The sequence below is a fragment of the Lonchura striata genome, chromosome 4 (assembly GCF_050655825.1).
Source record: "Lonchura striata isolate lonStrDom1 chromosome 4, ASM5065582v1, whole genome shotgun sequence".
NCBI classification, from domain to species: domain Eukaryota; kingdom Metazoa; phylum Chordata; class Aves; order Passeriformes; family Estrildidae; genus Lonchura; species Lonchura striata.
The window spans coordinates 44,921,622-44,949,083 of NC_140706.1; the positions used below are offsets into that span (position 1 = coordinate 44,921,622).

Genomic DNA, 27,462 nt, shown 5'->3' on the forward strand with positions numbered 1-27,462 from the left:
CTCCCAAGTTTTAAATGCTGGACAGCCCTAGAACACTCACCTTTATCATAGAAAAGAGTGACTTCAGATGAGGCAAAGCTGCTTTAGGAGAAAACAACCAAACCACCACTACCAACAGCCACCCAGCACTATGCATAGGACACTTGAGTGCAATTTGGATATTAAATAATTCCTGGGGAGACCTATTTTTACCACCCACTGTAAAGATTTTTGAGAAAATGAGCTTGTTACTGTGGAATTAATAATAGATCTATGCAGATTGATATTCCCAGGAGATAGAGGGAAAGGGGAAAACATTAAAAACTGATGCTCCTAGCAAATTAAAAACTAATGGACCGTATTTTCCTTGAAGGAATGGGAGGTGTTTGTATTTTATTTCACTATGATTAGGCAAGATTTGTTCTCAGGAAGCACCATCTCCAGCTAAATGGAAACACCTTGAAAATTTTGTAGAAAATGTAGGGCAGAGCATAAGTCATCACGTACCAAATACAAAGACCACTGAATGATCACATGCTGCAGCAGAATGTAGTTCTGATGGTGATTTACTTGAATACCAAATAATTCTGCACCATTCCAACCAGATGTTTCTGTGTAAGTTTGGCAGGAACATCAGGGATTCAAACTACAACCAAAGCCACTGTCAAGTGTTTTTCAAATCTCACCTCCATTTCCATCTGAGGTTCAACAAGGCCAAGTGCTCACAGGTGACCTTCTCTCTCTACAATCACCTGGAAGGAGGCTGTAGCCAGGTGAGGGTTGGTCTCTTCTCCCAGGTAACAGGATGAAAGCAAATGACTTCAGGTAACGTAAGTGGAAGTTTACACTGGATATTAGGAAAAGTTTCTTCACTGAAACAGTTATCAGGCACTAAAACAGGCTGCCCAGGGACGTGGTATCACTGTCCCGGGAAGTTTTTAAAAGTCATGGTACTCAAGGACATGGTTCAGTGATGGACTTGGCAGGGCTGGGTTAGTGGTTGAACTGGACAGTCGTAAAGGTCTTTTCCAACCTTAATGAGTCTATGACTCTATTTTTTGAAAACTATTTTACTTTCAAACTCCCTTTGAATGTTTCAACAACTTCAGAGAAACAGTGAAACATTTCAGTTCCTGACATCTTTGAAGTTACTCAAGGTAACTCACATCTTAATTCATAAATATTTATAAGTCAAACTCATGCAATTACCTGCATTTTCAAAACCACATGGAATGCTAGAAAACTGATTCTAAAATTATTTAAAATCAAAGAAATCAAAACTGATGTGCATTACTTCAAATTTATTGATACAAAAGAAAATTCATAACAAACGATGTCTTTACCATTTACAATGAAGAAAGATCTTTAAGATCAATGAAACAACACGCCCCTAAAACTAAAATGGGGATGTCCGATGAAAATGTTCGGTGTTCTTTAGAACTCCTCTGCATTAGATGATCTTCAGTTTGCAGGTAAAGTTATGGAGAAGAGGCGTCCAACAACACATTTCTTGGTCTTGTTCTAAATTATAGAAAAAAAAACAGCAGTTCAAATTAACACAGTTAAAGATAGGCCTATAACATAATACTGGGGAGTTACAAGACAGTAAAGTGGAACAACTGCAAATTGTACTCACAGCAGCAAGGACATCACAGTATTCACCTACTCCAGTGGCAAATCAATAAAAACATTAGTATCATTTCAATTATGCTCAAAAGAGCACATTAGTCTAATTTAATTTCACTAATAGTGGTCTCTGACAAATGTGTTCATCTCTGCAAAACCTGGAGCTGTCAAAGCCACACCTGGTTGTGGCACTGACACTTGCTCTCTGGGTATTTCAAATATGAAATATATCTTGTGAAGGACCAAGAGGCCTCAGTAGTTAATGTGCATGTGTGTTTCATGTTATTTTTATAAACATCTTGCATGTACTTCAATTCCCTTTAACTTGGATTTACACAAATGGTTCACAATCTCTGGTCTGAAGTTCCAAAGGTCACAAAAAGCTGCTGACAGTAGGGAAAATAACCAGGAACTAAATCGCTTGCTGAGAGAATAATATCTGATGCAATTCCCCACATCAAGTGACAGCTGAGTACTGCTACTACACATGTAGAGTTATATGGGAAAAGCAGACGCTTGATAGCCAGGACTGCGCAAGATACCGAATTTTCAACTGGTTTAAAGCCCATGCACAAAATAAAGACTGCTGTTAAGACTTGCAGGTGAAAATAATATCCAAATACAGTAAAATGTTTTGCGGTGTATGTGCCAAAAAGTGTTAGCTAATTCGCCCAAACTGAGCAGTGGGCTTCACATCAAACCCAGGTATGTGTCTGCCCTAGAGGGACTCCTCAGAGCCAAGATTAGAAAAGCAAGGTTAAAGCTGACACTTGTGACTCTACCTAATATGCACATTTTGTCCTTTAGTGTGGAGAAGGATGGCAGTGGCTGGGGCTCAGGCACTGCCCCACACTCTGGTGGCAATACTGGTGGGCTGCTCTGTGGCATGGAAAAAACTGCTCTCCACTTGAGGGGTACAGAAATAAGGGTCTTCCCAACAAAAGTGTGAACTAAACTTATGGAAGAGCAGCTTCCGTAGGACAAGTTGCAGCTTCAGGATGTCTGAGGTCAGAGGGGACCTCTGGAAGTCATTTGATCCAACACATCTGCACAAGCACAACCACCAAGAGCTGGCTGCCCCAGGTTCAGATAAGCTCTTTCCCCTCACATGAGCTTCTGTTTCCTGACCTCTTCTGTACCTCTTGACCTCTCTGCAGCAACCACAGCAGTAAGAATGAGGATGCTAAGTGTGTACACCAACACTCTGATGTGCTTTGCCAATGCATGCTCCCACACATGGCACTAAGAATGGTAAAACGGAGATGATGGGATATGAACTTTGTGGACAGAACTGTTCCACATGGAAAGGTATGTCACATGTGCTTGGCCAGGTCTCAGCTCCATCTCCAAGAGAAATATATGAAGCTGATCCTAAGGGGCTACCCAACCTTCACAGCTCTTTCAGTCTAGACTCCTTAGACACCGCAGAAACACTAAAAACTAAGATTACTTTCTCCTGGAATTTACCAGAAAAGTCAAGCAGCAAGAGGGTGTGAGAGGGCACATCAGAGATCCACACCCACACATGCAACAGCAAGCACACCTCTGTGCCAAAACCAGCTGGTGCCAGGTGGCACTCCCACTGGCAAGAAGAATGAAGATGTAAGAGCAGGTGAATGCCTGGACTATCCTGCCAATACAAAATCAGGGTATGGCATGGTGCCTAAGTGATGGCAGACATACATCAAGATTGTGCCAAGGCAAAGGAAGTCACCAGCATGCTGAATTTGTGCTCTAAGATGAGCAAAAAGCACGATGCTACAGTGCTGCAGGGTAAGTCTGGCCATGGGGAATGGTGCTAGGATGGATTCTTCCAGCACTGCAGAGCCAGCCTCAGCAGATGGATAAGGTTCAAGGGCAACCAACTAGACCTGAAGCAGTCTCAGCTCTGCTTCTGCAGCCAGGAAAACAGCAGATGATGACAGTAACAAACACCTTGCCAGTGACATCCTAAGCCAACCTTCTTGGGATTAAAACTGCACAAAAGCCCTTCAAAGAACAGAAGCCAAAGAAAGCTTTGCATCACTTCTCTGAGGGTGAAAACTGGAAGCTATGCCAGGCCCTGTACAAAATTTGCAGGAAAGGTAGCAAAGGCACAAGAACACCTCTGAAATAATTCAAACACCTGGAATGAGCTAAAAAATTATTCAATCCTTGCAAGTGGCAAAAAGACAGAAATCTTTAGTAAGGAAAATGCAATCTGTTGTGGTTTGACACAGAAAAATAGTTTTCTTGGAAGGAAGAAGTCAATTTGGATATTGACCAATTGAAGGTGGACACGCCTCTGAGAACACAGAGGGGTTAAAAGCAGAATTCCCAGAACTCATTCTCTTTGGTTCCGGTCAGCGTGCACTGCAGCCTCTTCCCTACAGATGGAAGGGTGGAGAAATCTGGGATGTCTCCGTTCTCCCCCCCGCCCCCAAGACAGTTCGCACTGAGCCATCCCTGGGAGTCAGGACTTTTAACCCTTCCTGAGAAATGAAAGCTTTGTGAATTTTTCCCCTCCTCGGTTTGAAAGAGAGGAAGAGAGACAGCTTGGACCCTGGGATGTTAGAAGGAGAAATTCTAGATGGGAGGGGATGATGGAGTGGCTTTTGGCTGGACTTTTTCCTTGGTAGCCATAGACTGAACCAATCTTCTCCTCCAAGAGAGACTGTATTTTAGGAGGATGACAGTGATCCAAGAGACCTCCTTCAGCTGGGAAAAGACAGAAGTGGAGCGAACAGAGGAAAGTTAGGGGGTTTGTGGTGGTGCCCTCTGTCCTCAAAGAAGAAGAAAAGAAGACCTCTGTTCTTGGACCCTCAGCCCCAGGGGAAAATGGGGGGGGACTGTGGTCCCAAAAAATGAAAAACTGAACTGTTGTTTTTTTCCCCTCTTGGCAGGGCATCCTTGAAAGGAAAAATCCTAAAAGCAGTCTGTCCATCCATGCATTGGTGGTGAGAGCACTGTGCATGGAAAGGAGAAGGGCCACCATGGCAAACTTTTTCTCCGGGCGGTGCCATGTGTGACATGGAAACACAGGATGTGGAGCTGTGTTTCTTGGGGGGTCTGTGGCACAGGAGAGACTCTGTTCCCTCGATGGACTGAGTATCGATTGTCTGGAGGGTGGGAACCTGATTGGGGTCCAGATTGTGTCTCACTGTGGTTTGTTGGAGTTGGGTGGTGGGAGGAGGAATGCTTTGCAAGGTTTTCATTTTGATCTTTGTGTGGGTTTTTTTTTTTCCCTTTCTTTTTTCTTTTATAGTAGTAGCTTAATAAAGTTTTTTTTTCCCTGTTATTAAGCTTGGGCCTGCTTTGCTCTATTCTTGATTGCATTTCACAGCATTCAATCGAGAGATTGCATTTTCATGGGGGCACTGGCATTGTGCCAGTGTCAAACCATGACACAATCCAAATAGGGCAGGAAATTAGTTTAGGCAGCAAGACAAAAAATGAAGGAGCAGATTGAAACTTGAGAGAACAGCTGAGCTGCAACAGCAGTAGGTGAATGCCTCATCCTGCAGCCTGTTCCAAGAGAAGGAAGAAAAAGAGACAAAAGTGAACTTTGGGCAGATACTTCAAGACTTGCATATAAAGACATGGTACATCACACTGGCATAGTATTCACATGGAATTTCATGAAGAAAAAGCAATTATTATCAACATTTGAATAAATACTTGAGGAGACCTCTCCAATGTAATTTCTGCATTAATTCAAGTTCCAGATATGAGGGGGGAGAAAAGGGAACACTTACACAAATCTATAGCCCATGCTAAGTCAAATACATTAAGAGAGGTTTTGTACTTCATTAGCATCACATATCAGAATGGAAATGAGCAAGGAGGGATGAAGGAAATCTGGGGCTGTAGCCTCATCTAAAAGCCTCAGCTCATTAGAGTTTAGTTTTGCTAACTTAAAAAGTTCTTCAGAAGAAAATTTAAAATATTTTCAGTTAAAACAATACTGGCGTTATAGGTTCCTCCTTTTTTTTTTTTCCCAGCAAAACCATAAATATATCATGCAGCATGAATGCAGGACTGTAGGCTGACCCTGGCTGGATGCCAGGTGCCCACCAAAGCCACTCTATCACTTGCCTTGCTCAGCTAGACAGGTGAGAGGAAATATAAGGAAAGGCTCCTGGGCTGAGTTGAGGACAGGGAGATGTCACTCACCCATTACCATCACAAGCTGCAGGGGAATCTCAGCTCCAGTGCCTGGATCTCATCCCTGCTCCTTCTGTACTGACCTGGGTGTGGACAGGGCTGTTTCTCTCACGTATCCTCACTCCTCTCTTCTCTGGCAATTATGACTTCTGCACAGTAACATTTTTTCATTCTTAAATGTTACCACGGAGTAGTTAGCACCAAGTCTGGTGGGCTCAGCCTTGGGCAGCAGCAGGTTGGCACTGGAGCTGTCTGGCACTAGCTCTGTCAGACACAGGGAAGCTGCTACTGGCTTCCCACAGAAGCCATCCTAATAACCACCCCCCACCACTATCAAAACCTGGCCATACAAACCCAATACAAGGTCATAAGCAGCAGAAGCCATTTCATAACAAGATAATGGATTCTGTGAGCTTCAGTGGGGTGAGCAACTGAACAAAATGAAGCTCTTTAAATTCTGATAGTTCAGCCTGTGTAATTTGTCTGAAAGGTTAAACACGATGCTAACATGGACTTGGTATGCCACAAAATGAAGAGGAAAATAAAGCAAACATTTAGTTTGTCTTTAAATCACAGTGGAGCTTTTTCACTATCTAAAATAGTATTCAAGTCTGGAAGCTAAGTTCTAATTTATAGCTGTAGCAACCTCTCTGCTTTACCTGTGAATTACCTTAAAAGTGCATGGTAGAGCTTAGCTCCTCATCAGGCAAATGTCTGCTTCTACTAAGAAAATCAGCCATAAAAAAAGGCAGAAGGGATTTGCTAGATGCAAAAAGGCCTCTGCAATTATCACTTAATTGTCCTTCATGGGCCAGTACCGGGAGTCTCATACTTTCCCCTTAAGGTTGCTCCCTTCTTCAGCACTTTTCTTAACTGTCTACTTAATTAGTCTTCCTTCCTGGGCTTAATTGTGAATTTGTTTTGATTAATTAGCCTCAGAGCTCACTCGGCACTAACTGAAATATAGGAGAAGTGGTCAGTTTCTTCAGTGAATAGGCTAGTCCATCTTAGGGGAGCCCCCTCTTTGTCAGCAATTAAATTTCAAGTCTCGATAGTGTTTGAAAAAAACTTTTTTGTAATTAACTTTCAAATTACCCCCACTGTACTACAACACAAAAGTGTTGCTAACAAAAAGAAAGGGTACAATTCATTAAATTCAGGCCTCTTCTTAGGTCATTAGGTCTTAGGTCATTCTTCAGCTTATTAGCTGAACCTGTAGTTTTAGATAAGATGACATAATGCTCTTAAATGCAAGTGATCAGATCACTACTACAATGTCAAAGGAGCGTGGGTTACCAGCAGAGACATCTGTGTCCTTGTGGCACCAACACCAGAAAACCTTTCCTATATGATCTTTTCAAAGTTATTGAGCTTCATTGAAAATGCTTTGCACAACCTAGACCAGTCAGTCTGCAACACCTTCGAGCACTAACATAGAGCTCTTAATGATGTTTACACCTCTCAGATCACTCCTTTCTCCTCCCTCTTTACAGCACATTGACTCCAGAAGACACCCTCACAGCATTCCCATTCATCTGCCATCTTGATCAATTCTCATTTCAGATACCGAAAACACAAGAAGAGGCATCTTTAAACACATCACAGTAAAACAATTTAATAAACCAAATGAAATAATGTGTGTTAACAGATATCATAACCATTTAATAAACTTCCTAAATATTTGTCAAGAGTACTGGAATTCTTTCGTTTTCAACTTTATAAATCCTTATCTATCAAGCTGAAAAGAGATATTTAGCATCTTATTCTAGACATAAATTTTTTTTTTCTGTAAACACTTTTAGACTTGCATCTCAACAGTCAAGGTGACAAAGTAAACACTTTGTTTCTTCCAGCTCCTTGTTTCACTCACTGTTGCTCTTGTCTCCAAAACAGTACTGCAGAAGGAGCACGAAGTACCTGTGATTTTACAACCCTTTGTGCTGTACCTTTACTTGGGCACAGAAGCTCAAATGAAGCAGATCAGAACATGAGCTTTATGAGTGGGCTTAAAAACACAGAGCAGCTCTGAAGACAAACTGTTCATGTTTATGTTATGTATATGTTTAACGTATTTGTTTCCTAATTCACCACTTAAAGTAAATCCTGTAATACAAACGACATCATACAGTCTATACAGCAGTACAAATACAAGAAATATTCCTTCATGCTCAAATGCCTTATCAACTGTTATGAAATGAGGAAACAGCTCTTTATGTTTATTGCATTCCCCAAATGTTAATTTAAAATAATCTACAGATAACCAATTTAGTTGTGCATTTGCAAAATAGAAGAAGCCGTATATGTGCCTCAACAGTTTGTTTTATTGGTCCTGTTTATTTTGTCTGTAATTACTCAGCTCACAATCTCCTATTTTAGGTTTACAGAGTTGTACAAATATGGATGTGTATACACACTTGACTGTACCGCAATCATTCTTCTGCTAATTTAAGCTTCAAAAAGCTTTGCTTAGTAAAACAGGAACAGCTTTCTAACCAAAGGAAACTACAAAAAGATAGATTTGAAAAAGAACCTACTAATCTGTAATTTTTTTGAAGGGAGCCACAGCCTTCAAAGCTGTGGCTTTTTATTGTGGCATGACTTCTCAGTTAAGCCTCTTAAAAGAAGGCCCTGGATGTTACCATAGTACCTGCTATAGAATACATTAACCGATTAACATAAAGCTGAAATATGTGACTTGGCTTTTGCTTCCAGCTCTCTCAATTATTGCTGATAGAAAGCAATGAATTAAAATACTGAAAAAGGGATATCCACTAGGATATCAGTATGTATCCTCTAGGAACAATAAGTGTATCTCACATTTTGTCTCTTTCAAGACAAAGATCCCAACTTCACTCCACAACAGGTAATACTGGTTAACTAACTACAGCCTAGCTCCCTCCACAAACACCTAGCTAAACCACAGTAGCCAGTGGAAGTAAGATAACTCAGCAGAGCAGAAAACAGGCTGGCAAAAAGAATCACACATATGCAGGAAGAACACTAACTTCTCTCATTTCAAAAAAGGCTTGTTTCTTTGCGATATCCTATTTGGCCTGCTATACACAAAAGTGTAGGAAGCAGGAACCAAAACAAGACCAGGCAGAGGTGAAACATCAGCTGCTATTTCTGACTAGCAACTGATTATTGATTGACACACTGCAGAACTCAGCAGCCATAGGAGTCCTGGCACTCTAAAGATTCTCCTGCACCTCCTCACACTGTATTTAGGCTAATGACACAGCAGCAAATTTTTAACAAGTGCCAAGTTGAAGGAAAAAAATTTGAAATGCAATCCAGACCAACAGTGAATAACCCAGGTCCTGCTGTGCACTAATGATTAAAGAACGATTTTGTACAAGTGGCTGTAACAAGTACAACATCCATGTAACTGAATGAACTTAGCAACGTTCAGTAGTTAAGTCCTACTGTGAATGGTAACTGATTTAAATCTCCTTGCAAGAGAATTCAAATAAATTTATCTCCACCTTTAACACACTGTCCTTCCTGCCTTTCAAAAACCAGACCCTAATGAGTACAGAGGCCAGCAAAGGACTAAGAGCTGTGCTTGAAGCCCCATCTACTGACAAATAATAGAACTGTTGCTAAACTAGAGCAATATTCCAAAGAACATCCCTTGACAAACCTGATATTGCTTCTTAAAAAAAGGAAACCACAAACATATTCAGATGTAGTCCAGCTACAAAATGTTCTCTGCAGACTACAGATTTCTCAAGAAACCAACCAGACAGAGAGCAACAAAACCATCCAGCCTAAAAGGTGACATACTTTACCAAATCAGCCCTTTTCTCCTTGACACTTCCAGCCATAGAATTAAGAAAAAACAAACAGGCATGCTGACCTGAAACCTGCATTTGAACATCTGTACTTTCCAGCCTGTGTCAGAAAAAGGTCTGCACACATTAAATCTGTTTTGGAAAGCATCCTGAAGAACTTACTTCTCTTGACTCAAAAGAAAACCCCCTCACAATCTTGCCGCCAAGATGCAGGGGGCAAAGACACATCAGTGCCTGATAGAACATTGTCATCGCTTCTCATGCCAGCCTACCAAATGAAAACACATCCCTGGCAAGCAGCAGCCTGCTGAGCTCTGCCACAGCATCCACCCACACTCTCCTTTAGCACCACAAGCCCTGTAGTCCATCCACATAAGTTACCTACCCCTTAAGTATCCATCCTTCTGCTACCCAATATGCAGACAGGTAATACAGAAAAGAATCGGCAGGGTATTTTTGTTCAGAACTCCCCAGCCATTAACACAACTGAAAACTTTTCTTGTTCTCATTTTTTAACTGGAAGCAATTTGCTGCTGGGATCAGAGACCATCACATCCATGGCCTGACCACTGGGAGACCTGCTTGGGTTGGAAGCAGAGCCTTAGGTTTAAGGCTAGCCCTGTACTTTTTCCAAGTGGCAAAGTTCCAGATCTCTGTAGGCCCGAGGAGCTAAAAGACTTAAAAACTAAATGTTTTAGTGGGTGGTATCCCCTCAAGCAGTGAGACAGCATGTGTGCCCATCTGGTAGCTGGTATGGCTCCAGCACAGGAAGGGCATTATTTGAATCTTGCTGACCTTGACAAGACCAACTCAAGTCCAAAATTTAGAAAAGCTGCCAACATCATATTTATATCTATTGACTAAATGACGGTTTTCTTTTTTAGCTCTTAAACTGCTTATAAAAGTTGAGGCTGGAAAAAAAAAGGATTTTCTGTGTAGTCTGAACTCTGACAGTAAGTAGTTTGTTTCAAGACAGAACTAAATAGCAATAGGCATCTTCCTGTTTCATTTCAGAGTTACATGTGACTTTGCCATGAATGAAAAGACAGTACACAACTTCTACCAAGTATTTACACTGTCAGTCTATATATGCACTAATCATAGGAACTACTGCTTGAAAGAGAATGACAAAGTATTAGCTCAAATTCTCCAATCCAAAGGATCTTTCAGAGGCACGGTCATCTTGGTGTCCAAGACCTGTCACAGATACTAGAAATTAGCTGACAGCTAATAGCCAATTCCTCTTTCCTACTTTAATGTATACTCTAGATTTAGCATAAAGATCATGGCCAAGACTGGTTACAAGGTTAGTGTTCAATCCTCAAGTCCTTAAGAGTTCACAATTCCATTTCAATTTTCCTTATCTCCTTCTCTTCAAGGATAGCAATGACCAGAGAGAGAAAGCAGCATATGAGAATAGCTGTAGCTTGTCCTTATCTTCAGCCAGAAGGAACCTCGAAGAGCTTGGGAGACAAATGCTATGTATACCATCTGCTGTCTAGACTTGGCTTCTGGAGTATACAGTATAATTACAGCTTTCCCAAAGGTCCTCATTATTATCCAGGAACACAGCAAGCAAATCAAAAGGAGATATTAAAGTAATACATTTGGCAATGACCTATCACTGCTACACAAAATAAAGCTATCAACAATGTTCAGAGCTAATCAGACCCTAGCTTCCACACAAAAGACACAACTGATAAGCTCCTACTTAAGAGCTCCCATTTTCCTATTGAGATTGTAGGCACTAATCATCCTGCTGCCAGACAAGGAAGGGTTGCCTGTCGTTAACACATGAGAAGGCAGCTGGACTCCAGCACAGCAGCCTTGACGCATCCCATCTCCTAGACAACAATTAGACAACAATTACTGAAATGCAAACAGCAGGTTTGTCATTTAAAAACAGAGATTATTCTAAGCAGGTTGTACCAGGCAGTCGTTAAGACTATCTATCAGATGTTAGCTGAGGATGACAACGTTTTTTTAAGTGCTAAGCATCTTTAGAGAGATTAAGCATATTGATACAATTTTGAACAACAAATACACCCAACACATTTTATTCTTGTATCTTTCTGTCACTGGATGGCCCAAGAACAGTAACTGATTCAGAGCAAGGTCCTTCAGTATGTCATTTCAGTTTGAAAGCAAACTACCAACAAGATTCTGATTTTTTTCCCTCAACTCTTCCTATCTTGATTTCAGCTGCTCTGTATTCATTTGTAATGTTAGGGTGGGCCCACTCAAGCATTTTTTTACGTAAAAAGAACTTCAGAACATACAAAGATTTGGCAACTGTATTTAAGCAAACGTCTTTGCAGAAAGTTTTTCACCTGTCTTTGAGTTGTGTGAAGAGAAGAACACTTTCTTCATTCAGAAGATTACGTATGTTATATCTATTTCCTACAAAGAAAAACAGAGTAAGTTTTCCTTAAGATCCACTGGCAATTTTTGAAGTCATCTCCTGTCTTCAGCCAAGTATAGTTTTATTTTATATATTTTAACAGAAGGAATATTAGCTCTTAATCTAGGATGCCACTCTTACAGGCAGGTCAGTGCATTTCAAAGAGATGATAAGGAATACACCTAACATCATTTACTTTCATTTATGTTTAAAAGACTTTTACTGAGAAGAATGTAACAGGCATGAGCTCTCTGCTCTCAAAACCCACAACAGAACTTTAAGGTGACTGAATTTACTTTAATTTATTCCTACAATAAAAACTGCACATGGAAACTTCCCTGCAGATATTCTCTTGAAATTTTCACACTAACATAACCACAAAATAGAATTATCTAATAGGCCTTGAGTACTGGGAATGAACAACATCCTCACATTCATATACAGCCACACGATGAATTACAGGGATCACCTGCCACAAACACTGCACTGCCCATCCAACCATACTAAGACTGGCCATCAGGAAGCAGGGAAGCATGAAGTATAGATCCTTATGGTCATACAAAACCTTCAGCATTTTATATAATCTGCTTTCCCATAAAGCAAATGACAAAATTGTCTCTGCAGACCCACTAAACTTGCAAGATTGTAACACTAAAAAAACAGCTTCAAAGCACCAAGCATTGACTCAGCAATGATTGTTCAGTCAGGGCACTGCTGCAAAGTTAACAGGGAAAAAATGGGCCAATTCCTCATTTTCTGAAGATAAGGCTCTTCACAAGTAAGAAGAGCTGTACAAAAGCCCTCTATAGCTTCATGAACCGCTTACTTTAACACTACTTGAAATCTCCAGACTAGTGTCTTAATCCACTGATGAACAACTTCCCATATGGAATTCATACCACTTTTATATCAGGACAAAATCAGGTATTTAAATTGTCAAGAGAACATATGAAGTTATAACTTATTCAACAAGCTAGTTTGAACCTTCTATATACAAGCACAAAGCACAAAATATGGTGAACTGATCCAAATGGATTTTCATGATTTTACACAGGAAAAAAGCAGCAACAATTATATTAATTACTAGTAACACTAGGCTGTCTCTGATGTTTCCTCAACATTACAGCTAGTGACAGAACCAGAATACCAAGAGCAATTTGCTCTTAGAACTTGGTAGTGTAATCAAAATTTTAAGGCCAACTCACATAAACAAGAAGTATGTGTATCCCTGCATTCAACCAATGTCCAGTGTTGTGTCATATTCCATTCTTCCTCTCCCTGTACTGTCCCATTCTCTGTTCAATCATTCTGTTTGGTTTTGATTCCTAGCATGCTGATTTAGTCTCCTGCACCTCCCAACAAATGGGTTTCAGACACACACACTCACCTGCTGGAACATAGAAGCAGTCCCCTGTAGTCAGGCAGTATGATGTCTCATGTAATGTCACAATAACTTTGCCATGGACAATATGGAAAGCCTTAATGGAAGCCAAAAGGTTCTAAGGTTAGCACCATTCAAGGAAGTTATCCAAGGAAACACTTGCATACACATAACAAAGATAAAAACCCAGATCAGCCAGCAGAGCTGCAATCTCTTTTCCCTATATTGATGAAAAATAAGATGTACAACCCAAAAGGGGGATGTGGTCCGGTTTTATTTTTCTGATATTTCTATCTTGCCTGCAAGATTCACAAAGTAGGAGCACATGGACATACAGATTTACTACAAAGCAAAGCAGGTCAATATGCATGCAAAGAACCTTCACCAAACAATTGGTTAATGTTTATCTTTTTTGGGGGGTGGGGTGGACTTCTCAACTTCTCATGTTATCTCCAACCGCCCCAACACATCTTCTGTTTACAAAGTCCATTTCATAAAAAGTTTTAAAAACCACACTTACTATTGTATCCATGCCAACAAACTGGTGCCCTTTTTCTTTATATGGTTTCACAAACAATATACCAGTTGCAAAAAGAGATGTATTCAAATTTTTTTGTATTTTTATTGCTTCATCTTTGAAGAAGTAACTGCGATTTCTTGCAGTGTTTATACAATCTACAAAAAAAATGTCCAAAAGATTAACATTAATGCTAACACATAATTAGTCTTGTTACATGCTCAGTGCAATACATAGTGTTTCAGTGCAACACCTCCAAAAGACAGACTCAACATTTAGCTGAAAAATTATGTAGGACACTCGGAACTTTCACCAGAAGAGCAATGAGTATTTCAGAACCTCACCTTTTTATGCCCAATGTGGCATGAACATTTTTTTTCTCACAAGTCTATGTAATTCAGGAAGTCCCTTGGTCACATCCATTCAACTCACCTAGATGCACTTCCTTATTTGTTACTGGGTCCAGTACAACGGCTGGCTTAGACACATCAGCTAGACTGTGGTCCAAACTTGCAGGTATCTCTCCTCTATCTGAGGCTACAAATAAACCAAAACAAAACCAAAAAAAGTAATCAATATAGATTTCAAAAGGTTAATAATTTAACCACAACCTTTCCACAATTCTAATGTCTAAAATTACATACTTAAATTTCCTTTAATAAGTCATTAAATAGACTGAATACTTTTCTTTCAAATAAAGAAAAACATCCATAACAATTCTCTGAAAATGTATTTTCCATTGAAATAATTTCTGTATGTTATAAATGAACACACTCTAAATCCTAAGGAATTTCCTAGGGAAATGCCAACTATTTATCCTATGCCATTAACAACAGTATTTACTCAAAACTAAACTCTGTGTTTTGAGAGAAGAGTTTTTCTAGCAACAGATGCTGAGAGAATATGAAATACATGACGAAGCATGAAGAACAGGTGGTTTTGCTCAACTTATCGTTGATAGGCATCAGGGGACTTAAGAGAGAAAGCATTCGAAGATAAGCACATGTCCAATTTTCCTTTTCTCAAGAAATAACATTACAGGAATCTCACTCTAAGTTGTAAATCAGAGATCTATTGCTATAATAAAAAGGTCTTTTTGAGAGAAAGAAATATCCTAAGAATTGATGATAACACAATGCTTTTCAAACAGAAAAGACATGCTTTAGAATGTTCATGGCAGAATAAATATCCCAAAGCTCTCTTGCAGAATTCTCTTAGGCAGACAATTTTAGCTCTACAGTACACAGGAAATTTCTTTAAATACAGACAGAAGAAGCATGCTAAAAGCAAGCTATAGCACTTTGTAGGCACTCATGGCAGCTTAAATGCTCTTACAGCAAGACGATCAGGGGGAGGAAGAAAGTTACTGTTTGAACAGCTTTGTTCCAACATAACCATCTCTCTATAAAAAGAAGCAGCAACAGGTGCAACTCTATAGCTATAAAAACAAAATTTTTATTGTATCAGTAACATTTAAGAATTTGTGCTAGAAATTTTACTTGGCTGACAGGCCTTACATGCATCACTAAGACTCAAGGATATGAGTGAAACACTATCTCTGAGGATGAATGTCTGCCACAGAGTAAATCAATCACTTCTGGAAGACAGTTCAAAGACACTTGAAGCAACCAATAGTTCTTGTAAGATACAGTATGAACAGTCACTATCAGCTCAGGTTCTCATGGGCTGCAAGTGATTTATATTACAATATAAACTGTACTTAGATCAAATATTGATCTATACCAGGGTCCTGTATCCTATCACTGGCCCAAAGCAGGTACTCCTTCCATTCCTCAAAATGCCTTAATAATATACTCAATATAATACATTCAATGGAATACTTTCCACCTCTAACGTGGAGCTCCCACACTTTATTTAGAGCTATTAGCTCTCCCATTAAGTCTCCTGTTAATGTATCTGGTTCTTGCCTTGCAACGACATATTTTTACGCACAATATTCTGGGCGGGAAGCACACAGCAAGAATGGCCACCTTATTTTGCTGAATAACGCAGCTCTCACTGTCTTCCTTCTACACTTTCTAGTTCTTGTGTTTAAAAAAAAACAAGCAGAAAACCCCAACAAGACCATTTACTTCTATTTCCCTTCTCCATGTCACTCATTATTTCAGAGGTGTTTTTAGACCTCTTCCTTAGAGGCCTCCATAGTATTCTCGTCAGGGCTGAGGAAAATTCACTACAGAAGTCCTAGGTTTTTGATGAGCTTTCCCTAAACCTTCTTTAGTCCTACCACTTTCTTTTTGAGGTAAGGAATAAAACTTACACTAAACACATGTAAAATCAGGAATTGGTGCCAACTGTGATTGTTTTCTTCCTTATTTCTCTGATGATTATGTCAGTCCTGATTAGTTTAGTACTAAAACCATATGGCATTTTCCATGTTTGCTAGCACTTGTTTTAATAGTTCTGTAACTTCACAGAGAAACACTTCAGCTTCAAACAAAAGCCCTAGACAGTCTCTGTAAAGAAAAGCTCTTTAGCATTAAAACATCTTCCACAGAGCACAGCAAAAATAATTTGGCTTTTGGACTTTTGACTCTCTTTTCTGAACACTACTTACATATTTATTATATACTAGCCAGAGAATCTCTGTTTGCTTAAACACAGATTTATTGCCCACTTTTAACCATTTTATGCACTGCTCTTAAAGGTCTCTCTTCACCTACCGTGTTGTGGTTTGGTATTTAAACTACAACATCGTGAAGCCTTACTAACACTCTCTGCTGCATTTTTAGATGTGTTACAGGCATCAGCAAAATGGCTACAAGTTTTTATACCTTAACCATGCACACTAGCATCATGATCTGAAAACAAAATGAGTACAGTTTAGTCTCTTCAGTCCCTGCTTTAAAGGCACAACAGCACTTCTGGGTATGTCCAGCATTTCTTCCCTATGCTGAAAAGTGAACAATTTCACTACAACAATGTACAGCATTGCTGTAGATCCAGTAGGAGCAGATTTTTCCTCATCAGATCATTTTAATAAATTATGGTATAAAATTATTTTCACCCAGAGAGAGAATTGAGTGTTATGGGATAAAAATCTTAGAACAGTAGAGCATTTGATTAAAGAGACTTTTAAAAGTATCCAAAGGAAAAAAATCTTCGTTCTTACTTGTTTTATCTGTTTTATGCTTGGCACAATCCTTCCTCTTTTCACACTTCCTGGGACATTCTGCTTCTGGATGCAGTAGTCCACTAATCACAAGCCCTCCTGAAACAAAAGGAAGTTAAACAAAGTCCACTAACTCATAGTAAATCTAAAAGAATGCAAACTTGCACAACCAACCAGCATTTCAATTCAGAATAGACTTCCTTGATGCTGAACTTTTCAGATCACTTCAGAAAGCCAGAAAAAAAACCTTTTCGACATTAAGTACTTTGGAGTGCAATGTAACTTGAGACATTTTGAAAATTTTTTGATCAAATTTCAAAGAACATTTCAGATAGCCATGACATGCAAATAATTTTTTAAGACAAAATATCACTTTTAAGGACACAAAAAAATACTATTTTTGAGTGAACTAATTAATTAGGAAAGGACTAAACTAGGCTGAATTGTCAGTAAAAAAATTCCTGAGAACAAGATCTACTTTCTCACTTAAGGTATTTAACACTGAGACTATAAAATTTTATAGCATCTGCTCTCAAATACAATCCTCACACAAAAAGAAATGCTCTAATAAATGATCCAGTAGATTGTCTCTTTTTCCAGTACCATACACAATCTCTGACATAAAAATCCCACTAATACAGAGAAACATAAAAAACCCACTAGTACAGAGAAACTGTTCTGTTCTTCCTTCAACAGTGAAGGCAAAAGTACTTAACATGCTCTGCTGATATTATTTTCAGCTGACACAGGAGTGTCAGAAAAGAAAACGACATGGAGGGATGACTAAATAACTGGAGACCACAAACAGTCTTTTTGAAACAGTTACCCAATAGTAAGCATCTCAAGGCTTGCACAGCACAAGATCAACTCAGATTTTTCTGCTTTATCAGAAGGAAGCAAATAGGTTTTTTGGAACTAATACCTGAAGGCTCCATAGTATAGTTTATCCGCTCGCCTCTCCAATATTCCAGAGGTCTCAGCCGTATCCTTTTTGTCCGACGAACATTGGGTGTATTGGAAGGCATAACTGATTTGAAGGATGAAGTCATTCACATTAAGTATGAAAGAAAAATTCAGAGACAGAAAATATTAAGTATTCTTTCCTCTTGTTCTGTACCACAAGCAGGTCAGCCCTTCCCAATTGATATTTTTATCACATTGCTATCATAACAAGAAAATAGGATTCAAGTACTACCAAATGCCTTCTTTTACATACATCAGTATTTCACCCTCCTTTTTCTTAAACAATCACCACCTTGACTCAGACATCGGATTTCATTCTATATATCTTGGTGAACCACTGATACACAGACATTAGGAGCTCAAGCTGAAGGACAGCAAACATGTTTCATCTGTGAAGACAGAGTTCTCAACAAAGACTTAAGAATCCTGCCTGAATTTGGGGGATTTCATTAGCAACCATGAAAAGGCACTGCCTCAGTTATGGGAAGGGGATAGTAATAGAAACTGCCTATGTACATCCTCCTATTCCAGATTCAGAAGTCCTGTTTCCAGGGTCCAGAAGAGCAGCACTTTTGTGAAAAGAAACTCCACACATTTTCAGGATTTCTCATATATTTACCTTCAGATGTACTAATCACACAGTCTCAACTTTCAAGTTGTGTAAGCTGCCATATATGAATACCATGTGGTATTTTAGTGTTTGTACGGTGAGTAAAAGCCCTTTAAGATCTCAAAGCAAAATAATCAAAAATATTTAAATGTTAAAAACAGTAAATACAAAACAGTTGCTGAAACAGTTTTTGAAGGTAGACAATTAAAGTGTTGTGCACAAAATAACAACGAAGCCAATAAAAAACACCCACAATGTAAAACAGACAAGCATGTGACTACAACTGACTGCACGCCCATTGTTCCATCCTATGCAGACTCGGACCACCACAGAAGGCAGGTTATTTGCACCCTCAGTTTTACTGCATAGAAGCAATTCAAACTCTTACTGTTCTCACTGAACAGTAAGAGTTTTTCTCCTGACTCAGTTTTTTACGAATGTATTCAGTGCACATTGCTGGGTGTGGAGCTGCAGTGCCAGCCAGAGATTGAGCTCTGCACGGGAGCCTCAGGCATGAGGTCATGAACTGATGCTGAACAACAGCGGGCACAGGGACCTGTGGCCCTGCCTGGTGACCAGACACTCAGGGACACAGCAGGAGCCGAGGACTCGGCTGGAAGGACCAGCAGGACCCTGGACTGTCGAGCACACAGAATGTGAGGGTACAAAAGCCCAGACAGTCCTTTGTTCCAGTTTAAGCTGTTATTCCCTTGCTACACCATGAAATTATTTAAAGGAGCCAGAGGTCTGAGACTGCTATGAGAAACTCATGGTAAAGCCAGCAAGGAAACCTTGTCTGGCCGTGTAGAGAGTCAAATAGGGCACCTGTCAGGGCACTGGAGCCACCCACTGTAAAGGGGTTTAGGTCCCAGGACTTAAAGTCTGTGGTAGAATATGACTGCCAGAGTGGCTCCTGGATGGTCAGATCTGAAAGTTTCCTTAACACAAGACCATGAAAAACAGAAGTGTGGCAGTTAAAAAGATAATTGTTGAACAGAGCAATAAAAAAAGAGAAACACTAGAAGTTTTAAAAATTAACTTTCAAATTAAGAGAAGGGCTGAAGGCATGAAGAAATAACAAACTTTATCTGTAAATACTAATGAACAGATGAATCCTAGGCGATTTTCTTGGTGTTTGTGTCTCCTTCAGCAACATTTACATCTAGTTGAAAATGCATTTGCATTTACACACTTACATTATGATATTTTAAAATATTCTTACCTATTTTATGCCTTGCTATTTCATCCGACAACAGATGTCTTAATTTGTAATTCAAATCTTCGGAACTATCTGAAAAGACATTCAAAATCCCCATCACCAAAGGCATTTATTATTCCTGACTTTTATTCAATATGCGGACTAGAAGCAACCAAAAGTAACACAAACAGAAGTCCCAAGGATAGTGCTTCCACCAACACCTTTTGTTATAAACATATATGAAATCCAGTGTAGATAAACAATAACTAATTATTTTTAAACAGAGTAAACTTTAAAATTACTTGAAAACTATACATTCAAGTAAATACTCCTCAGACCTATCCCTCTTGATAAAGTGAACATTGACAAATCATAAACTATACACATAATTTTATTGATCAAAGTGCAAGGTCATTCAAATTTATATCACTGAAACCTAACTTCAGAAAAACTTTTTTACTAGAACACACACAAAAAACTAGGTTATCTGAAAAAAGCATTACATGGACTAATAACATTCGCACCTGGTTCTGAAACACAAAGGAAAAGACGTTGTATCTCCAGGGTTCATGTTCATTACAACAACATGTGGAACTTGTGCAGTGAAATTTAAAACTGAAACCAAACAAATAGTAATAGCCCTTATAATAACCCTCCCCACACAAAAACCAAACCAAACAACTAACAAAAAACCCTAACACAACAAAGCAAATTAAAAAGAAACTCACAAACAAAAAACCAAATAAAACAAACAAACAACCCCAAAAAAACCAAACAAACACAAAACCAAAGTGTCCTTTGGGGAACAGGCCATGACTCCATCAATGCTGTAATTTGGCTCAGGTTTGCCTGAAGTGACTGCATACAGGACCATCACATGGCAACACAAACTGGTACAAACTGAGCCTGAAAATTTTATTTAAGGTATTTTAGAAAGAATATCTTTATCCTGGTATGCATGATGCCAAAACATGGGGGGCTGTGTTCTCCCAAAGCTAACAATGTAAAGCTGGCATGCTGTACCACACACTTGGATAGAAATTTAACCACAGAAAATAAAATCTCATTTCTTGTTCTGAACAAGCTGAACACAATTCTCCTGAAATTACTGAACTGTCAGTTATAGTTTTTAAGAAGCTTATACATAAAATGCAAGAAAATACAAAGTTCAAACATTACCGGAAGATGTATCATCCTGCTCAGGAGGCTTAGGGCTGCAAGCAAGTTCATCGCCATCTTCTAGAACAGGCCCACTGCAAAGGAAAAAAATACCCCTGCTTGAACATGTCAAAGGAACACTACAGCACTACCAAGAATAGTGAATTTAAGTTTTTTTCAGATCACGTGGGCTGGGTTTTATTTTGCTTTTAAACAAATCAATAACAATTAGACACTGAAGCAAATTAGAAATCACAGGCCAGAAGTTCATTAACTACTCCCCTACTCAGTCATCAGGCAATTAGTGTTCACACCTCCTCTCTAAAGAGGTTTCCTAGACTTTTTATTTTTGATCCATTCCAGAACAGACCACCTCCCTGTCTTTGTGGCATTACCTTACAATTATATACCATAATTATAAAAGTGCTTTAAAGAGTTGTTTTGCACACTCTAAGGAAAGGACAGTAAAATAATATGTAGTCTGTCATGAAATCTCCCCCATAAAATAGCAACAATTTACATACATAACTTCAGATATTCTCTAGCAATCAGGCCACTTGTAACGGAACTTCTACAGCCTTAGAATCAGTACCCTTGACCCTCCTTGCCCCATCTGAGGCTGTGCTTCACTTTTACTGCGCCAGTGAAGTTCAGCTGTTATCCACCTCAACTCCAAAAGGTGCATTTCAATCACCCAGGTTAGCAAATCTACATTGCAAATTTGTCCAACTCAGTCTGCAGTAGATTCCTCTCAGAAATAAAGCCCCCCAACATTTTCAGTACAATGACTGTGTAAGAATTTAATAAATTCACAGACTACCACTCCTGTTTGCTTCGTTATTAAGCTTCCATCTTATGAAAGGGGAAGATACATGTCTATGTACATGCACAAAGAGTATGCATTGTAGATAGACTTCTATCTTTCCTACTTGACATCAATTTTATTAGAGCAGCTGTCATTAGTTCTAGAAGCACTGGTCTTTCTGTTCAAAAATGTGGAAGCAAGCCTCAAACAAAAAAAATCCCCAAAGGCGAGAAGCTTGTTATGACCCCTTATTCATGATAGGAAGAAAAATTGTATTACTTTATTAACTGTATTAGCACAGTATTTAAAGCCCTCAAGCAGGAATCACAACCCTGTTCTACTTAGTGTTTCACCAGTAGGGCGCAGAACACAGCAGCTGTTATCAGCTGCCCAGTCTCAAGGGGTCTCTGCGGGGCAGAAGTAGGATTAAAGTAACGTTTTTCAGACAACTCAGAAAATTACCTTTTCTCAACCTTCCCAGCTACAAAGGAACCCCTAGAAAAGAAAAAAATATTCTTGTTACATTTGGTGTTATGTGAACTTAATAAAAGGAATCTATAGGTCAATAATTTTATGACCTGAACAAAACTATAGAAGTAACATTAAAAAAATTAAAAAGCAATGCAAAGACCAATGATTATAAACCAGATTTTAGACCACTTGAACCTAGTCTTTAGACTAACAAAAATAAATATAGCTGAAGAATTAAATGCTGTATTTTCTAAATTTATTTTTAAAAAGGAACAAACTTGACAATGAAGTTATTCCATGGGTGGTGAGGTTGCGTTAAAGTAGATCTGCTATGCAAGTCTCACAAGAACACTAGCTATAACAAGTTTCCTCATGTAGGAGACACTAAGTAAGGCACCCAGCTTTGAGAAAAGAATGTTGATTAAACTACTTGGTTTCTCTATTAACTCTTCAACCAACCTCAACTACCACATACTTGAACTGGGCCATCACTGCTTAAAAGCTGACAAGATGCATTTAATTATCTACCAAGTTATACACCATATTTGTAAAGAATCACACAAAAAGATTACTGTGGTCCATGCTGTCTGTCACGTTTTCTTTTGTTACTTTTTATTTTCACATCTGGTAATTTCTGTTTTCTCCTTGCCATGTCCTGTACAGAAGAGCTGTCAGAATCTGTTTGAGACTCAGGGCCTTCACGGCTTGAGCGAAGAGCTTTGCTGGTTCTACATGGAATCTTTTTGGGTTTCTTCCCTGAAGACTTGGCAGACCGTTTCTTTCCAGGATTCTTCACACTCTCCACGGGATGCTGGAGTGCTTTTAGAGTTCTGTTATTTGCACCACCAGGTGACTCCGATGTGTGTATTACATTTCTAGGCTTTTCAGACTTAGTCAACTTCTGAATCATGGGAGTCTCTAATTTCTGATGCAAGGGTGTGGTGAACACTTCATTCAGTTCTACAGGCTCTCTTTCAATCTCTTCTTCAGGTTCACTGTCAGAACTCTCCTCTCTTTGCAACTGAGGCTTTTTATTACTACTTTTCTGGACAGATATTTTAAGCTTCTTCCTTGGACTTACTGTCCCTGTCTTAGCTACTTTGACTTTTGGAAGTTTCTGCTTAGCAGTCTGTTTCTTCTTGTCTAACTGCTGAGAAGCTTTAGAAGCCAACTGCAGATTCTTGGAAGACCTGAGAGACTTCTTCAGTGACACGGTCTGCTCTTCCTCATGCCCAGATGACGGCAGAGGCAAATCCTCATTTGGCATGCGTGTTTTACACTGCTCTTCATCAGATGGTTTTGTTTCCAATCCAGGCAATGACCGCATAAGTTCTTCAGCTTCTCGTTTCCAGGATGTGCTCTTTTTCTGGTTTGGAGAGTCTTGTCTAAATGCATCCTTTTTAGTCTTTCCTGTCAATACAGAAAGTATTTGGACATTAATACCTTTTTCCATTAAACCTGAAGATACATGTTGACATCTGAATGCACAAAAAACCCCAAAGAATCAAAATAGGGAAGAAAAAATAAAAAAAAGAGGTATCACAAAAACAGTTTAATCACCACTGACTAAAAGAAGGCTTTAACTAAACTAAGAGTCTACAAAAAACTTTTTGGTGTACTTCAGTATTTCCTATTAAAAAAAAGGGGGCAAAAATGTTACATTCAGTCTGCTTTCCAGTTTTCAGTGTTTCAGGCTACAAAACCCTTCACAAATAATTCCTAAAACTCAACCCCTTTCTGTACAAAGCACATAACTGCCTTTCTATGGTGAGAGGAACAAAAGCTTCTTGGGTATCTACCTTCTGTGACTCTTCATACGAAAAGCCAACATTGCTAATTTAATTTTTAACGTTCTAACAGGGAAGGGAAACCATGTGGCAAAAAAAGTGAAGACACCGTCTCACTACCTCTCTGTCTCACCCAAACCTAACTGCGCAACTGAAAGACTAAAAAAGGAATCCATTGGTATCTATCATCTACTTTATCATAATTTTCTTATAAACTACCAGAAAACAATCCAGTAATGTGACCTGTAAGGAAAAGTCTGAAGAGCTGTTAAATAACTTACCCTTATGAGTACTCTTTAGGCTTTGAGATGCAAGGACATTTTCTTCACTATTAGAGACTGAATCTGATTCTGACATTTCTTTCAAGTCAAAAGCTTCAACATCCAGATGACCCAGTTTCTGTTTAGTAAGTACTTTAGCCTCTGCTTTTCTCTTCTTGGCTTTCTTATTCTTTGTCTTCTCCTTTTCAGAAGGCTGAAGTTTAGAAATTGGAGTTGCAGAGCCATCATTTTTTGATTTTTTGTTCTTAGTGGGTATTGAAATCCAAGAAGTAAAAGATGTGCCACATGATTCATCAATTAAAAATTCACATTCATTTTCTGTATCTATTTCTTGGTATTTCACAGGATGAGGTGATGGTGCTGATCTCAAGGTCGAATATCTAAAGAATGGAGGGGAAAAAAAATTAGTATCATTCAGGGTGGGGGGGAAATTGACTTTCAGTCTTCCAAATCTGGTGGTAACTCACCACACCTAGACACAGTACAGAACATTCCTCAGAAGAATTATTACCAAGTTCATCCATCATACATTCCATATTAAGCCTCCATACAAACCTCTGTCCAAGTGTTCTTGTTGCTACAGCTGCTAAGACAGCTGAAGAGAAAGTCTTCTCTGTCCGGGCAGATGATGCAGTAACACATTCTGTTCCTTGCATAGGAACAACCTGCTCAACTCTCCCAGGCTGAGGTCCTTCCAAATTTTCAACTTCTCCATGACTCTTTGCTGCAGCTGGTGTACTGCACCTATCAAAATGCACTCTACGAATGAGAAACAGCATTCAAATATGTTGCCATAAATCCTGAGTGCACTATAAAGTGAGGATGGACAGAAGCTCCTGCTGACAGCATTTCACTTCCTATGATCAAGTTTCCCTTTGGAAACTTGCTGCAACACAGGTTAGCAGTAGCGCTATCCAGTATAGCAGCAAGTCCCCACAGGCAACATGGAGTCAGCACGTGACTCTTGATCAATGTAAAGGCTGCTCAGCAAAACAAATTCCTAGTTTTGGGAGAATGGGCTTGAGAAAGTGTCAGGTTTCCTAGACTGTAGGTGCACTGTCTTTCCAACCTCATTCCATCAATGGGAGTCAATAGGATCAATGTCAGTCCATCTTTATGATCTACCCCATAGATTCAGTCCTCTAGAAAAGCAGAACTGTGGCTAGGACATTGGCCAGCGCTGCAGTTCAGCTTCAAATCTTCCAACAAGATGATAATCACAACTGAAGCTATTTTACTTTGAATAAAGCATTTGTATATTCAGAGCAAGAGGAACAATGACTGCTCATTTCTGCTTTAACAAATTTTTGTTAACTTTTAAAGTCAACACTGTAAATAGGATTCACTGAAGAAGTCCAGACAATCTGAGAAGCTGATACTTTGGTACACGTTCCTGGAAAGAAGAGTTTAACTTTATTTTGACAGGCTTCCTTCACTTGAGTACTGCACTTATCACCAGAATATTAAATAAAAAATAAAGCTGCCCTTTCTAAACACAGTTAAAGAAACTTTCTACATAACTTGGAATTATTTTTTATGAGTTCACAATCCAAACTCAATTTATCCTGAGGTGGGGGGCACACCTGGAATACGACACCACAACCATATTCAGCTCTACTTACTTAACTGCAGGAGAACTTTTCACTTCCTCCAGAGGAACTGGTGATCCAACAGACCCACGATGATTCTTAGGGTGCAAAGGCATGGCCGGATGCTGGCAGGATGCTTCAATGTCTTTTAAAGTATTTTTTTTTTCACTTTCAGACACAGGAGACTCTGTCCTTTTAGAAGTAGCTACATCATCAGGTGTTGCAAGCTTTAGGTACGATTCACATGACTGTCCTGCCATATATACAGAACAGGTTTCATTCTTTTAATTAAAACCTAACAAAATCCCAAGAATCCATTAAAAACCTTAATTCGGTAAGAGTGCGACCAACCTCTGCTGCTGACTGGTTTTAGCGGTGATTCAGATGAGGGTTCTGTAGACTTACGGGCTCTTTTCACAGAGCTAGCTGACCTTGCCTTGGGCTGTCATAGTTGGTAAAAATGAGATTAAGTGAAATATTTTATAAAGCAACAGTATTTTAACAGGAATATACATTTCTATAGAACATGAATATAATTCATACACTTCCCTTAACTCACACTAATTCAAATCACAGTTCTATTTCACTTAAACACTTCAACTTTATATGGTGTAAAACTTTCTAAAAGTAACTGTAAATTTCAAGCAACAGGTAAAACAGTGTGTAAAGATCTATATGCAGCTTTAACCAAACATCTGACTAATCTCGAGGTAAACTACTTATTATTGTCATTAAAATGAATTAAACTATTTAATTACCATTTATTAAGATAGGCTGAGGTTTAGCAAGAATTGATTTCAGATTATATTCTAACATCAGACTGAATTAAACAAACACCATTATAAGGCTGCACGTTCTAAACCCTACCATTAATGGACTATCCTACTTAAAAGAAAAAAATAAAATCAAAATATTAAAATTAAATATACAGTCTAGATTATTAGCAGCACATTAACAAGGCCTTCACCTTGTTTCCACTCATCAACAAAGTTACAGACATATGAAGTTATTGTACAGATAATTATCAGGACTTAACCAGCTGCTTTTCTACATGAATCCCCTTTAAATTTTACTGCCCATCTGATAGCTAAGAATGTGTCCATATATCTGGCAAAGTGACCACAACCAACTCCAGTGAGGTCCAAGACAGCCATACCCACCACCAGTAAGAAGGCCTGCTTCAGCCTGAGACCGTGAGAAATCTAACTATCCTGGACAAAAAGCTGAAGAAGCTTTCATTAGTAAAAACTCAAGGAAAAAAGCTACTAAATAATAACTTATAGAATATTTACTATTAGAGCACAATAAGCTAAGGAAAAAAAACACATTTTCAACAACTATTATAGATCGTTAAATTATAGCCTACATACTTTTACAGGTGCTCATACAGAACTAAATGCTGCAGAATTTAACTTGTACCCACATGAACCTGTATCCAGTGCTACACTATGACACTGACAGAGCTTACACTTTGTCTTGATTCTGAAGTCCTCTTCTCATCTTTCAAAACAAAGCTTGAGCAATTTGGAGAGTTTGTTGTAAGATCACTGCTACAACCTATGAAGAAAAAAAAACAGTAAATATGGGAATCTTGGAATTGTCCAGGTTTTATTTATTTTAACAAGT

At 38.9% G+C, this 27,462-nt stretch overlaps 1 protein-coding gene across 19 annotated transcripts in view; it reads right to left on the reverse strand.

The window, feature by feature from the left end:
• Window positions 1-1,265: 1,265 nt before the first annotated feature.
• The window catches only part of CENPC (centromere protein C), a 28,966-nt gene continuing 2,769 nt past the window's right edge, over window positions 1,266-27,462 (reverse strand). The window contains exons 4-19 of one of the 19 annotated variants that reach the window (XM_085578912.1): window positions 27,305-27,393; window positions 26,188-26,278; window positions 25,870-26,089; window positions 24,803-24,991; window positions 24,248-24,627; window positions 22,752-23,589; window positions 22,171-22,203; window positions 20,925-20,998; window positions 19,770-19,838; window positions 17,897-18,001; window positions 16,975-17,073; window positions 14,274-14,378; window positions 13,845-13,999; window positions 13,331-13,421; window positions 11,873-11,942; window positions 1,266-1,500 (exon numbers count right to left, since the gene is read on the reverse strand). In XM_085578912.1, coding sequence (XP_085435038.1) covers window positions 1,458-1,500; window positions 11,873-11,942; window positions 13,331-13,421; window positions 13,845-13,999; window positions 14,274-14,378; window positions 16,975-17,073; window positions 17,897-18,001; window positions 19,770-19,838; window positions 20,925-20,998; window positions 22,171-22,203; window positions 22,752-23,589; window positions 24,248-24,627; window positions 24,803-24,991; window positions 25,870-26,089; window positions 26,188-26,278; window positions 27,305-27,393 — 2,651 coding nt within the window. In that variant the 3' untranslated portion in view covers window positions 1,266-1,457. Of the gene's footprint in view, window positions 11,943-13,330; window positions 13,422-13,844; window positions 14,000-14,273; window positions 14,379-16,974; window positions 17,074-17,896; window positions 18,002-19,769; window positions 19,839-20,924; window positions 20,999-22,170; window positions 22,204-22,751; window positions 23,590-24,247; window positions 24,628-24,802; window positions 25,007-25,869; window positions 26,090-26,187; window positions 26,279-27,295; window positions 27,394-27,462 lie in introns of all 19 variants that reach the window. The other 18 variants (XM_085578909.1, XM_021532613.4, XM_085578907.1 and 15 more) reach the window with 18 other exon arrangements.